General features: G+C 42.5%; 1 protein-coding gene across 2 annotated transcripts; it reads right to left on the reverse strand.

The window, feature by feature from the left end:
* Positions 1–5754: 5754 nt before the first annotated feature.
* Positions 5755–12878, reverse strand: LOC101170219 (probable serine/threonine-protein kinase fhkE). 2 transcript variants are annotated; one of them, XM_011487228.3, is made up of 11 exons: positions 12672–12878; positions 12275–12456; positions 11773–11967; positions 10854–11038; positions 10677–10789; positions 10468–10607; positions 9648–9736; positions 7861–9567; positions 6946–7033; positions 6734–6863; positions 5755–6054 (listed from the first exon to the last, which is right to left on the reverse strand). In XM_011487228.3, exons 2-11 carry the CDS (start codon positions 12440–12442, stop codon positions 6011–6013), a joined length of 2859 nt encoding a protein of 952 aa, XP_011485530.1. In that variant the 5' UTR covers positions 12443–12456; positions 12672–12878; the 3' UTR covers positions 5755–6010. The 2 variants fall into 2 exon arrangements, with proteins under 2 accessions (XP_011485530.1, XP_020567128.1); XM_020711469.2 differs by lacking the exons at positions 12275–12456; positions 12672–12878 and having other exon boundaries at positions 5756–6054; positions 11741–11887.
* Positions 12879–12932: the final 54 nt, after the last annotated feature.

A 12932-nucleotide genomic window follows, 5' to 3' on the forward strand; every position in this document is an offset into this window, starting at 1 on the left:
GCACACACACTCCTGCATGCAGCGGTGCAGTAGGTGTGTTTGCAGACGCTGCTCCCCCCTCTGTAAACAGTGACGTTAAGAAATCCTCTGTAATGTGATCCAGGTGAGGAGCTGCTTTGTGTTGCTGCAGTGAGTAAATCTGTGGGTGGGAGGTGAGAGAGCAGCTGCTGCTTTAGCTTTTTGTTTGCCTTTGAGCAACACATCGACCCTATCTGTCTTCTAGCCTCAGGTTCAAGTTAGCCCAACGTTTTTACACTAATCATTAAAGGAGCATCAATACTTGAAGTTGGTTTTGATCAATAATGATTCAAAGAACACTTTGGACAGTGAAATAACAGATGAAATAGGAATTAAAATGTTTAAAAGAGCAAATTATGGAGGAAAATGTTGAGCGGCACAAATACTTTTTTTATCATACTTTTTTGATTCATTCACTACATGTTTATCATTTTTTTCCTCTTTCCAGTTTGAAAGCAACCATAGAAATGATGTTTCTAAAACATGAAGCTGCAAATGTGGAAGTATTTTTCCTTCAGGCTTCTGTCGTTGGAAACGCTCCTGATGACAGAGTTTCCTCTTATCGGATAAAGTCGACAATTGACTTTTCTCAAAAATAATTTAAAGGGTCATGAACAAGCACGACCTCTAGTGTGGAACACTGGTATTGCAGCTCAAACTCAAACCCTTGGCTAACTGGTTTCCTCTTGTTTTTCCCTATAAAAGTATCATCTACAGGATTTTTGAAGTATTTATGTTGTCATTACAAAAAACCCAATTTTACAGTAGTCCATGCTGGGAACCAAATTTTTAGCCGGTAGGAGAAGCTTCTACTTTTACAGGCAGGAAAACGTCTGATAGGATGGCTGCTCCGGAGATTTTCACATTCCTCATTGTTATCACCCGGAGGGGAATCGCACATACCGTTAAAATGATACACATCCTTAGTGTTACATATAGTTAAAATCTTACATATAGAATTCAACTACATGTAACACTAACGATACTTTATTGTTAGTGTTACATATCGTTAAAATGATGCACACTGGGAAAGTGTCACATATTGTTTAAGTTTTTCTCATCATTAAACTCTTGCACACTGTTTACAAATTGCATAAAGTTAAATTATTGCAAATCATTGAATTGTTGCATATATAAAGCTTCTTTTCTCTGTCAGAATGTTTGTACTTTCAGTACTTTAAAGACTGTGTTTTACTTTGATGTCGCCAATGACAACTCTGGTGTTAAAGAGTAAAAACAAAAGGATTTTCTTGCAGTTATGGTACTTTGGCGAGTATTTAATCATCTAAAGGTTTGTAACCAAAAGGTTAAAAAAGAAACTTGAGAAATCAGCTCTAACTGTAGACAGGAATGTGAACATGAATCAGGGTGTTGTTAAGTCGTTCTTCAATCTGTTTTCTTAAACTTTGACAGAAAGCTGCTGGGATTTATGGGCTTTTATTCTTTTGCGACACTAAACCACAGAGCGACTCAGAGCTGCTCTGAGTAAACTAAAGTCTAGACCGTTTTCCGTCTTTTCTCCTCCCTCACTGCCTTTCCTTATTCTTCATCACATTGTCTTCCTCCTCTTCTCTGTTCTCATCGTTCTGTCTGGGTCCGTCCGTCTGGTTCTGACGGCAGTCATGTCTTTTACTTGGACATTTCAGAACCCAGTTCTCCAGTTCTGCCTCCTCGGCGTTCTCAGCCTCCACCGGATCCACGGTGAGTCCAGAAGCTTCTTTGTGTTTTCAGGTGAACTCCAGCAGCTCGTCTTCACAGCAAACAAAGACCGACACAGACGAAGAACACACCTTAGAGGTGTTCTTCATGAAAAATGCAGCAGAGACGGCGGGCTCGGGTTCCTGCAGAGATGCCGTCACACAAACGCCGTTTGACCTTCAAACTCATGAAGACCAAGTTCCATGTTGACTACGGAGTTCTGACAGGAGTCCCGTGTCGCCTTGAATATATAATTCCCAACAGTTCCTGATCTTAGGGCACTAACTGTCAAAATAAATGTCGCTGTCACTTTGACAGTTTTGCTCCGTCAAAATAAAAGATTAGTTTTCATGACACATGGAAAATACTTTTTGAAATCTTAAATAAACACACTTCAACTGTAGAGAAAAATAGATTTTACAAATAATTTACATTAGCAAGCTACACAGTGAAGGAATTTATTTTTTGTGGTTCTCATTTCTCCTAGGTTTTTATCTTATCTTTATTTCATTGAAGGTTTTCTTTCTGGTTTACTGTGTGTGGGTTTCAGTAATTTCAATTAAAAGGGACTTCCTGATAATTGCATAGGTAAAGAGGTTTCAGGAATGCAGCTCCAACCTCCAACCCCCTTCAGGAGAAAATGGTCTTTGATCTTCTGAGGCCATTTGGTTGTAGGTCTGACTTGGATCATGAATCAATCATCTCAATCCCTGGGAACCGCCACAGGCATCTGCTCCCGTGTGAAGAACAAAGCTCTAGGATCGACTTCCTGCGGTGACAGTTCCTGCCACCCATGGGGATTCCGTACCGTGTCTATCTGTGAGGTTCGCCCCCAGAGACCAGATGCTGTGATTCTAAGGATGGGCTGAAGGAAGAAGGCGGGCTCCTCTGTCAGCCAATCTCTAGCGACCAGAGGCGGAGATTCGGCGGCCATTTGCTCCCGGGGGAGGATGTTCTGCCCACATGCTTAAAAGTCTGAACTCAAGGAATTTTCCTGTGTCTCCAGACAAGCTGCATGTGAATTCGGAATGTAACCTCTTGCGTATTGCAGGCCTGGATTTTGGACACCCAGATCGATCTGTTTTATTTTGTTTTACTCTGTTTTTAGAAATATTGTTAGGGAATAAATTTGTTAAACTTAATCCGGCCGAATCCCGTGGTTTTCTTCTTCTCGACTTTATTGAACATGCAACAAAGGAAAGTAATCTCAAAGCGACAGATTATATATTTTTCCAACAACAGTTAAATTCAGGATGCTAGCAGAACGTTGTCTGCATGAAAAGGATTAAATGATTAAAGGTTAGGCGCCTGAAGATGGACCGCGGTGTGTAACTTCATGACTTGTATTAAAGCCAATTTTCCTGAAGTGCCTTAAGTTTGTAGAGTCTTTGATAAATTTGCCAAAAACAGCTGTTGGGACCCTTTTGAGGAGGTGAGGAAGGACACGTTCAAAGGCCACGCCCCCAAGTGTTTTATTTATTTTTAAATAATGGAAAATGAGAATTAACCTTTCAACTCTTTAACTTTGGATTTTAGCTCCGGGGTTGACGCTGTTTGATCAACCGTAACTCTTCAACTGTTTACGCAATTAGCGTAAACCCAACGGATTCTGACGCGGAGAAACGCAGCATTCATGCTAGCATGCAACACTTGACGGTAATGACGTTTTAACAACGTAAACCAGACAGAGCTTTGCGTTACGTTGTTGCATATCGGTGCGTTTCTCCGCGTCAGAATCAGCTGAGTCACGTAAACGGTCAAAGAGTTACGGTAGTTAAAATGGCACGTGTTATTTTGGTGTCGCTGGGAACGATACTCATTAACTGTCATCGGCGTTAGCATAATTTTTGAACGACTGTATTATCGTAACTCCAACAGATTCCGACGTTGCATCCGGACTGAATTACTTTAAATGAGTAAACGACTGAAGAGTTACGGACATTCAAAGATCAACACTGGTTGAGAAATTACACACCTAGTGGTCACCAGATGAACTGACCCGGCTCCAGCAGTGTTTGTATTTTTGAACCGACAGATTTTTTGCATCATTTTGTTCCTCTGCTTTCCCTTCTTCAGCTCCGTTTGTCTCCCCCCAGTGGGGGTTCGAGCCCCCAGAGATTGATGGCTCTGCGGTGGAGAACAACTGCAGGGTTTTCATGGACGCCACCCCCACCCCCCTCACAGCAGAACCAGCAACTCCAGCCGCCACCAGAATGGTAAGTCCAGCATGCAGCTATGATTTCCATGGAGACAAAGCAGAACGAGTCGTTTTGTTCTAGTTAGTCTGAAGATCTTTGGACCAGTTGAGTAGATTTCAAGAAAAACATTTGATGCTATGTTCCCTCCGCCTTCGGTGACACTTAGTGGTCCCGTTCAAGTGACCACTTTCAATGAAAAGTCAAGGCAAATGCAGGCTGTGGTAGAGTGTCCACCCTGTGACTGGAAGGTCGTGGGTTTAAACCCAAAGACTTTAAAAATGCTGCCTGACACTCAGCGTTAAGCGGTTGGACTGCGGGGTTAAACCACCAAATGGTTCTGGAGCGCGGCTATGTCTGCAGCTCACCCCTCCCCCAGGGGAGGGGTCAAATGCGGAGAACAAATTTCACACACCTAGATGTGACAGATAGTGCGACTTTAACTTTAACTTTTATTTTGGGCGTCCGCATTCAAACCAAATTGGAGTCCTTTGACCAATCAGGGACCCCAATCTGGTAGTGATGTAAGAATGATGTTCTTTTTCATTTACGGAAGTACCGATTGTTTGGAAATGTATCAGGGAGGAGAATTTAATAATTTCGGTTTGGAATCTATGACACGAATCTATGACGTTTGTCATGTATCAGAATTGAGCTGTCAAAGAAAAAGTCTGGGACAAAATTCACCAGTTTGACAACATTTCGCACCAAGACTGTAGGCGGCGGACGTGGGCTAGTATACAGTAAAAGAAGGAGAAGCCCCTCCCTGCTTGTCCAGTGTGAACACCATGAGCGTCACGTGGTTTGACTTTTCAAAGTGGAGCTTCATTTCTTCTAACCCTTTCTGTGTGCAGCAGCTGATGAAAACCACGTCAAAACCAGCCACCAGGTCTCCACGGCAACAAGAACCTAAGGCGCCAATCAGAACCCAGCCAGCTGCTCGAGGACCGATCTCCAGCAGCGCTTCTCTCAGACTCCTCCACCTCCTTCTGGCCCACAGCAGAGGAGGCGGAGCTCGTTCTCCACAGACGGGTGGTGTCTCCTCCAGCAGTGATGAGTCAGCAGCGGCCTGGAAAGTCCAAACCTTTCCCTCAAAAGACTCCAGTGAGGAATCTTAAGACCTCAACCGTGCAAAATGCTGAACTTTTTGGAGACGGTTCTTTTTAGTTTCAGGAGAAGCCATGAGGGCGAGTAAGAAGAGGAGCGAGTTAGGAGAGGAGCGAGTTAGGAGAGGAGCTCAGGGATGATACACAAATCCCAGAGGGGTTTTCAGTCCAACCATGGGACGGGAAGTGTTAAGACCCAGAAACATAAAATCTCTCAGGTATATTTTATCAAGTTTCTAGATTAAAAAAAAAAATGGAATGGACCGGTTAGGGCGGAGCCACCATTGAAACTACTTGATTGGCTGAAGGTCACTGCGACAAAAGAAAGCAGCTGTTTTCTTCATTGCCGCCAAAGCCAAGTAGAAAATGAGCCGCTGGATGACCTCCATGGATTCACCCCCATACACTTTGAATGGAAACGCCCACCTGGACCATTCCAAACGGGACCGGACCGCTCAGAGGAAACGAGGCTTAAGAGATGTTTTTTTGGTCCTGGGAATTAAATGTCAAAAAATATGATCAAAATGATGAGGTTCTGTGGTTCTCTTTTTTACTACTTTTAAATTAAAATTTTGAATTCATTTTGAAGTTTTTCAGTCAGAATTATGATTAAAAAAATTAAACATTGTCGCCCAGCACTAGTAGAACCTTTAGCCAAATGAAAACAGGATTTGAATAATTTTAGAATTCATGCAAAACCGAAGAAAACGAGACAAACATAAACATTTAATAGAAAATCTTTTATTTTTGAGTCGTCGACAAAAGAAATGTGAAATAGCTTATTTAAGACATTTAAATTAATGTTTTAATTCAAAATAATTATTTTTATATGAATAAAAGAATTGAAACAGCTTGTGTCTCCCAGACGTCCAGTAAGGAAGAAGGAAGAAACATCCCGACTGTGTTAAGATGACAACTGTTAGCACGTCAGAAAGAAAACAGCACTTCCTGTTCTGTCAGGAATCCTGCAGGGTTCTGATGATGCAACTGTGCTTAGTTCTTCCACGGTTCCTTAGCCAGGCTTTGATGGTGTTTTCCTGAGAAAACATCACATTCACAGTTAGCCTCCTTTAGATGGAGTTTCAAATAGTGATGTCATGGAATGATGGTTACTGTTTTTTATGTGCTTTAAGTGAAAAAAACGTCAAATAATCTCTGATGTTCAAACAGTCAAAGGAAACATGTTTTATGTTGTTCATCTAGTTTGTAACATCTCATAGGCCAATGAAGTCCACCTGACCTTCTGAAAGTCTATCCGACTTGGTTATTTTTCTTTTAAGGATTTTCTTTTTTTGGTGAGGGAACCAGGTTTAAAATGTTTGTGAGGACAATCCATGACTCACCTTCAATACATCAGCTGGACATTTGTCCCTGAAATCTTGGTATAACCAAGAAAGTAAAAATGGAAAACCATCTCAGTGGCCTAGAGCAAGAGTGTCCACCCTGAGACTGGAAGGTTTTGGGTTCAAATTCACAATCCAGTCATACCAAAAACTCTAGATGGGACCCAATACCTCCCTGCTTGACTCTCAGTATTGAAGGGTTGAACTGGGGAGTTAAAGCATCAAATGGTTTCAGGGGATGGGTGAAACCATTTGATGCTTTAACCATGCTGCCCCCCCCTCCCCAGGGGGATGGGTCAAACAATTTTCAAAAACCTAGGTGTGCAACAACTAATAGGACTTTAACTTCCCTTCTCTAAAGGAAAGCAGATACCGTCTCTTCCTCGAAGTTCCGGCAGCGTTGAGCTTCTAAGTTCTGGAAAATTCACTTGTGATTGGTTCCTGGCCAGAGTGGCGCTGCAGTTACCAAGGTTACAGTGGTTGGATGGGAAGTCTTCTGGCGCCTGAGAGGACAAATGAAGGTCAAACTGAAGGAGTGGTGCTTCAGGATCCTTCTCATGGAGAGACTCCAGCTTAAATCCTTACCTGATGGATGAAGGATGCTGTGGTGTAGCTCAACAAATATTGCTCAGCTTGTTGAACGCTGCTGTGATGCCGTGGAATGTCTGCAGACCTGTAAAGCATGGAGGAAGCCAGTTACCCTCAAACCAAACTGAAAAAGTCTAGTGTCAGTAAATATAATGGTGCTCAAAGTAAAAACACCCAAAGAACACAGCAGCTGTCTACTGCTGTTGTTTACTTCTGCTATCTACTGTAATTGTCTACCACTGTTTACAATTATCTGCAGTTTTCTACTTTTGTTGTCTACTTCTGTTGTCTACTGCTGTTGTCTACTTCTGTTGTCTACAGCTGTCTACTGTAGTTGTCTACCATTGATTGCAATGTGCAGTAAAGAACATTGCAAGCAACAACTCCTACAAACATTGGAACTACCATAAATCTTTGTCTGTTTACGCAATTAATGACATTCCAATGGATTCTGAAGCTGAAGTGTATCCATAATGAATGTAAACCAACTGGTCTATACCACTGTAAAATGTTACATATTGACTCAAAGCTGATTTTCTCTGCTTCAGAATCTGTTGGAATTACATTCATTCCGTAAACAGTCACTGGGGACAGCTCTGGTGTTAAAGGGTTCATGAGGTAGTGCTTACTTCACCCCAGTTCATACTACAAAGACATTATGAGAAGATTGATGACTGAAAGTACAAAGTACTATTTTTTATTTTTTTTAAATAGGACACTGAAAATGATTTGTCCTAAACAGTAATAAAAACCATGTTGGACTGTGATCTCAGTCTGTCCAAAATGGTTCCAAATATCTGAGGATGCATTTTTGGGGGGATTTAGGGCTTGGGGCTTGGAGTATTATTCCTTCAAATTATCATAGAGCAATAAAGCTGTTTCTGCATTATATTCATCAGTTTGGTAAACTACCTCAGATTACAGATTCCAGGGTGGAGGCGATCACTGTCCGTGGTGTTGCTGGTTCCAAGGACAGAGGCGGGGCATGTGGGGGATGGAGGTAGCAGCAGAGGAGTGGGCGAGAGTGTCGGTGGAGGAGTTTCAATGAAATGAAAGTCTGTAGAATCTGTAGGGTCGTGAAGGACGAAGCCTCTTGTTAAAGTTTTGGGCTCTACAGGAAGGATGGAGGCCACGTCTCCAGCTGTGGATGCTGATGTTGTCTCCACTTTTTCTCCGTTGCTGCTTCTCAGCGTGATTTTCTGAAAGCTGGGGGTCACAGTGGACTTCATGTGGTTACAAGTTGGTATTGTTTGGTTTGGTTTAGGATGAGGAACGCTGTAGGATTTTATGTCGGATCCGAACTCACTGTAGTTTTTCTTGTTGCCATTTTCTGCATTTCCGGAGGTTTCATAGGTTTGGTTGTTTGAAAGCTTAGCGTCTGACTGTGTGGACACAGGGAGATCTCTATTGTCTGGTCTATCTGAGACTATTGGTGCCATGATTGCAGTTGAAAGGTTTGCATTTGGCTCTGAATTTGTAGTCCTACCATCTTTTGTGGTGGCTTCTGAAAATGTAGGACCAGAGGAAGACCACATCAGACTCAAGTGTGAAGATTGATTCCTGTCCGCACCATGACTGTCCTCTTTATGTTCCCTGACTGAAGACAGGGTCTTTGAAGAGACGCCTGTTTTGCATGTGGCTGGGGCTGAGATTCTTTTGGATGGGACAGTAGAGTGGTGAATTCCGTCTGGAACCAAAACATTTGAGGATAACGGCTCTGAAAACTCGAAACTTGCATTCTTTGAAGACTGAGAGCTCTTTAAAGTACTGTTGGATGTAGTCTTTGATACCTTGAGGTTTGGCTGTAGGACCTTTGGACATTCAGACTTGCTTTGATCTAAGTGGACAGTCAGTTTGTCTGAGAGGTGCTGGTTCGACTGGTACCAGGCTTTGCTTGGCTTGGTGCCTGAAGGCTCTGACAGGGCAGAGTCACAGTTTGACAGCTGTAAGGGTTTGAGTGAAATTCTTGTGTTTGCCTCATTAACGGTAGAAGCTATTGGGGTTCTTGGAGATGAAGGTGTAAACAATTGTGGTACTTTAAAGCTCATGTTGCTCCAGCTCTTTGCGAACTCTTGACTTGACTCAGATTTGGTAAACGTCCTGATGGTTACCAGGTGTTTATCGGGGGCTGACCCACAGTTGTCTTTTGCATGTTGCAGATGCTCTTGTCTTGGGTGTACAACAAGTTTTGCTGTTGGTACGTCTGGATTTTTATTCTTCAGGCTTGATGAGGTCTTGGTTGCATCTCCAGACTCAAAAATCTGTATTTTGACCAACTTGGAACTATCTGAAGGCTTGCTGAACTCTCCTCCGTGAGCTTTTCCATGTTTGCTCTTCGTGACAGAAGGATGGATTCCCTTGCTGCCTGTTTTGGACTGTTTGGACATCTGAGATTCTGAGGTATTTCGTGAAGTTTTAAAAATCTTCAAAAGTGGCTTTCCTTTGGTCTTCTCCATCTTTTCCTTACTTATTTTCTCCTCCATGTCTTTAGTCTGTTTCTTGTCCTTGCCAGTGTTGCGTTTCTCATCTCTTTCACTTCTTGGAGTTTTAGTGATCTTTGGAAGGGTGGAGGTCTCTCTTTGCTCTTTTTGGATGTTAACGTTTAGCTCTTCCAAAAACCTGGTCATACAGACATAAATATAAAAGTAATCTTTTGTAGTTTACAGTATTTCTGTAACATTTGCAAAAGAAAAACAAACCTGATGTGGAAAGAGTCTTCTGTGAAAAGAGGATTCTGTAAAAGCTCAGAGCACTGCGCTCTTCTCTCTGGATCCATTTCAAGACATTTCTAAGAGAACACACAGAGGTTGTGTTTTCAATATTTTTTTTCCATTTCAGGTCACAAGATCTACCAAAATACAGTTCAAGGGACTTTGTCCCATGGGTGTTCCTTGAAGTGTTCCTTCAAAACTTTCAAAAAAGACGGAGAATGACAAAATAAAGCAGTAATGGACGTAATTCCATCCAAGATAGTCAGGCTCTTAAATTTATTCTCTGCTTTGTTTGACGTTCTGCTGTTGTACTTGTGTCTAAAATGTTCCAATCTAATTTAACTTTACTTATAAAACACTTTCAAAAAATTAGTATTATGTAATATGTATATTTTCAAAATATATGTACTGCATATGTATAAAGGGATATAAGGAGTTAAAAGAAAACTATATTAAAACACGATTGCATTCACACGATGATTAAATACCAAAAGAGATAAATGAATTTAAACAGTTGTTAGGTAAAAATAAAACGGCAAAGAAAATGAATGGTTAGAATTTCGGCTGTGGGTATTTTATTTTACAGAGAGGTTACAGAGAGGAGGGACACAAAAGTGTCTTGTAGTTCTCTTAAGACTCATACAGCCACATCAAGGGACATCATGAAAAATGGTACGTATGATTGTTAGCGTATCGAGACGTATTTGTAAGGCTAATGTAAGCTACACGCACATACAGGTGATGCTGTAGTGCGCTGTCCGTAGTCTGGAGTTAGTTTATAGTTTAAAGTAAAAGTACTGAGCTGTACCTGGGCTAGATTGATTCCTGCTGCTGGGATTGTGGGGAATCGCTGCTGCAGTGAGACACTTCCTGAACACTCTGGTAGTTTGACTCCAGAAAAGACAGGATTTCTATAGAAGAGCTCCTGGTGTTGAGTCATCAGGTTACCTATAACAAGGATCATTTCAGAAAAGAGAAGAACGGAGAAGGCGGGACAATCTTTCTTCAGGTGCTCACCAAAGCATCGGACAATGTGGTGTATTTGGTCGAGGTCGGACTCTCCCGGAAACAGAGGCTGACTTGTAAGCATCTCTATTATCAGACAGCCGACAGCCCAAACATCTACCGGTCTCCACACACAAACACACGTTAACCTTTTGCTCAAAACAACCTTTCGCTGATGTCCATACTTACTTGCCATACTTGAAGTCTCCCACCAACAATTCAGGAGCTCTGTACCAACGGGTAGCGACATAGTCGGTGTAGACAGCACTCTCAGGAGGGGAAGTCATGGTGCGGGCAAAGCCAAAGTCACATAGTTTGACCACGCCCATGTGAGAAATGAGAATGTTTTCTGGTTTGATGTCCCGGTGGATGACCTGTAGGGGGAGAGGAATGAAGCTCCAATTCATCCATTACCAAGTGAACGGAAGCCACATGGACCTTTAGGCTATGGACACACACCAGGCATGTGACACGCACTCTCGATTTATCCAATGGTGTTCACACTGGACAAGCAGGGAAGGGTTTCTTCTTCTTTTTTCTATTGCTTACTAGCGCATGCCCGCTATCTACAGTTGGAGGAGTCATGGTGCTAAATGTCAAAGCTGTGTAAATCTTGTGAATCTTGCTCCAGGCTTTTACTTTTACAGCTCTATTCCGATAAATGAAAGACTTGGTGTCATAGAATTCCGTCTGAAAACAGATCGCAATTATTAATTTCTCCTTCATGATCGATTTTTCTAATAGTTCCATGAATTAAGAGGGACGCCACCCATACGTCAATACCAAATCTGTGTCCCCGATTGGTCCAAGTTTGACCTGGTTTAACTTGCAACGTGCGTTCAGTGGCCACACGTTGTTTAAATTAATGAAAGGGTTTGTTCCAGTTCCATCCGCAGCAAAACAGACATTTCATAAAACCGACACTATCAACATGGTGGTGGCACTGAAAGGGTGTGGGTCTGCCTGGAAGCTTCGGAACTTTGACGACATGGCTGTGATGGATGGAACCTTCAGCCAAACATAGTAACGTAGACACGTTTGGACAGAGACAAACACACCGGTCTAGTAATATTTACCAATCTCAGAGTTTATCAGCACTTGTCCTCACGTTTTGCTGGTGGCAGAAGTCAGTTGCTCTCAGTATCTGATACAGGTACTGGCGGGCGGTGTCCAGATTCAGCCCGCCTGGATTTTGTTCCAGATCATTCAGAAGGGTCCGGTCCACAAACTCAAACACCAGATACCAGCGGCGGCGGCGTTTCCATACTTCTAGGAGGTTCACCAGGTTTTCATGACGGAGTTGCTGGTTTAAGATAAACAAAGGTGATGGTTTCTCTATAAAACACCACAGAACACTACATTACTACAACACAGTACACTACAGTACTACACTACATCAACAGCACCAAAGCATGGTGTCCTGTGACGCTGCTTTGTACAATTTGAGCAAGCTCAAACGTTTGCGTCACCCTTGAGTGACTTCAAGGCTGCATATGAGAATCTGACCCCGTGCTGTTTTCTCTGCTTTGTGAGGGGCAGGTTGTGTCCGTGTTTTGTTTCAGAGAAGCCTCAGTGTCAGCAACTCACCGACTGAACGCCTGGACACCTACCCTGAGCAGCTTGATCTCCCTGAGGGCAATCTTCCTCACCGTCTTGTCATCGTCGGAGTCTATGAACTTCTTGATGGCAACGAGGCGGCCAGATTCCCTGTGGCGACACTTGAGCACCGTGCCGTAACTGCCCTCCCCGACTGGACCCAAAGACTCGAATCGCTCCATCACATTTTTTTATTCTGGGGGGACGGGAAAACCCCTTCAACCCCTTCATACATTAACAATTATTGATAATGTGTTTATTTTATCATCAATAAAGGAAACGAAGAGATAAATAACAACAAATAAAAGAAAATTATACCACGTTATTTAAAATCCCCCCAAACTGTTTTATTTTGGTTTATATATATTTGTATTACATCAATTTTAACAAAATGTTTTTAAGTTTACTCACCTGCTGACTTTAACTATGAAAAGATTCAGAAAAGTTACGTTTTCCCGTGATTAATTTATTTTTCTTTAACTCGAACCAAACAGAGAAAAAAAACATCAGAGTGCAACACGACAAACTACAACCTGCACCGCACATGCGTACTCGGTTTGCATTCGCTTTATCGCCTCCACGCGCGTGCCCCTTCCGCTTGGTGCCGTGTCCGAGAATTCACGCCGAACACCAAAGCTCGGGCGTTTCTACTACGTTTGTGTCATCAAACGC

The sequence above is a fragment of the Oryzias latipes genome, chromosome 18 (genome assembly GCF_002234675.1).
Source record: "Oryzias latipes chromosome 18, ASM223467v1".
NCBI lineage: Eukaryota > Metazoa > Chordata > Actinopteri > Beloniformes > Adrianichthyidae > Oryzias > Oryzias latipes.